The following is a 1,194-nucleotide window of genomic DNA, read 5'->3' as shown; positions in this document are numbered from 1 at the left end:
CGATGCCCCCATGGGCCACCAGGGTCCAGTAGTTGCCAGTGTTGGTGTGGAGGCTGCACTTGTTGGTGTCGCGGTCGATCTGCATCTGGAAGGTCTCGTGGTTCAGCTCCTCGTCCTGGTTTGCCGAGACATTCACACCTGGGGGGAGAGTGGATGTGGGTGCTGGTCCTGCTCCAGACACTGGCACTGGTTCCTCTCTGACTCCATGCACTGGTCCTGTCCTGGGCCTGGGAACCACTCTCAGTCTGGCCATGGTCACCGATCCCACTTTGGCACTAGTTGGCACTAGTCCCACTCCAGTCATCATCAGTGACCCTGCTCTGGCCATTGTCAGCAATCCCAATCCAACCACAGGCACTGATCACACTCCAGCTGCTGTCACCAGTCCCACTCAGGCCATCAGGACCAATCCCAGTCCAGCCGTTGTCACTGTCCCAGTACAGCCATTGGCCCCCATCCTACTGCAGCCATGGGTATCGGTTCCACTCTGTTGGCTATTGTCACCAATCCCACTCCGTCCATGGGCACTGATCCCGCTCTGGCCATTGGCAGGGACGCCGCCCCGGCCATCAAGCAGCCATTGTCCCACCCCAACCATCACAGCTGCTGCCCCACGGCCACCCTCCCCCTCCCCCCCAAATCCTCCTGCGAACAATTGTGCTAATTGGGCTGCTTAATCAGCTTGTCACCACTGTGTCCATCTGGTCACAAACCCCCTATTTATAGCTGGTCCCCCCCGTCACCCGGCACTAAGCTGCTTGGCACGGGGGTGGCACCGTCCCCAGGGGGCACCTGGGGGCGAGCAGGGTCCCTTGGGACTCAAAGAGCCCATGGAGGTCCCGAGGGCCTCTGCTCACCTGTCCTACCGTCCAGTGGCTCTACACACGTGTGTGCACAGGGCATCGTGTGCGGTGTGCACAGGCAAACGAGTGAAGCTGTGGATGCTGCACGAAGCCTTGCACACCTGTGCGTGTGTGTGTGTGCACACCTGTGCACTCCCACAGCCTGCCACTGCACACACGTGTTCACACACAGCCCTGCACGTGCACCCACGTGTGTACACACACCCACGCAGTCCCCCCGCAGCCCTTCCCACCCCACAGCTGCTCCCACTCCATCCTCACTGACCCCAGACCCCCCCAGGCAGACAGGACCCTCCCATGTCCCTCTCCAGCAGCCAGGCTGGGGTCCCCC

The 1,194-nt window shown here is 61.5% G+C and overlaps 1 protein-coding gene across 1 annotated transcript in view; it reads right to left on the bottom strand.

Moving 5' to 3' along the window:
- Window positions 1-1,194, bottom strand: part of FSCN2 (fascin actin-bundling protein 2, retinal) — a 5,902-nt gene that overhangs the window by 813 nt on the left and 3,895 nt on the right. Inside the window, exon 4 of the mRNA XM_017730739.1 lies at window positions 7-153. Within this exon, the coding sequence (XP_017586228.1) occupies window positions 7-153 (147 nt within the window). The remainder of the gene's footprint in view (window positions 1-6; window positions 154-1,194) is intronic.

Source organism: Corvus brachyrhynchos, unplaced genomic scaffold (genome assembly GCF_000691975.1).
Source record: "Corvus brachyrhynchos isolate BGI_N302 unplaced genomic scaffold, ASM69197v1 scaffold340, whole genome shotgun sequence".
In the NCBI taxonomy this organism is placed as follows: Eukaryota; Metazoa; Chordata; class Aves; order Passeriformes; family Corvidae; genus Corvus; species Corvus brachyrhynchos.
The sequence above is the reverse complement of the archived record's forward strand: the minus strand, read 5'-3'. Positions and strand labels throughout refer to the sequence as shown.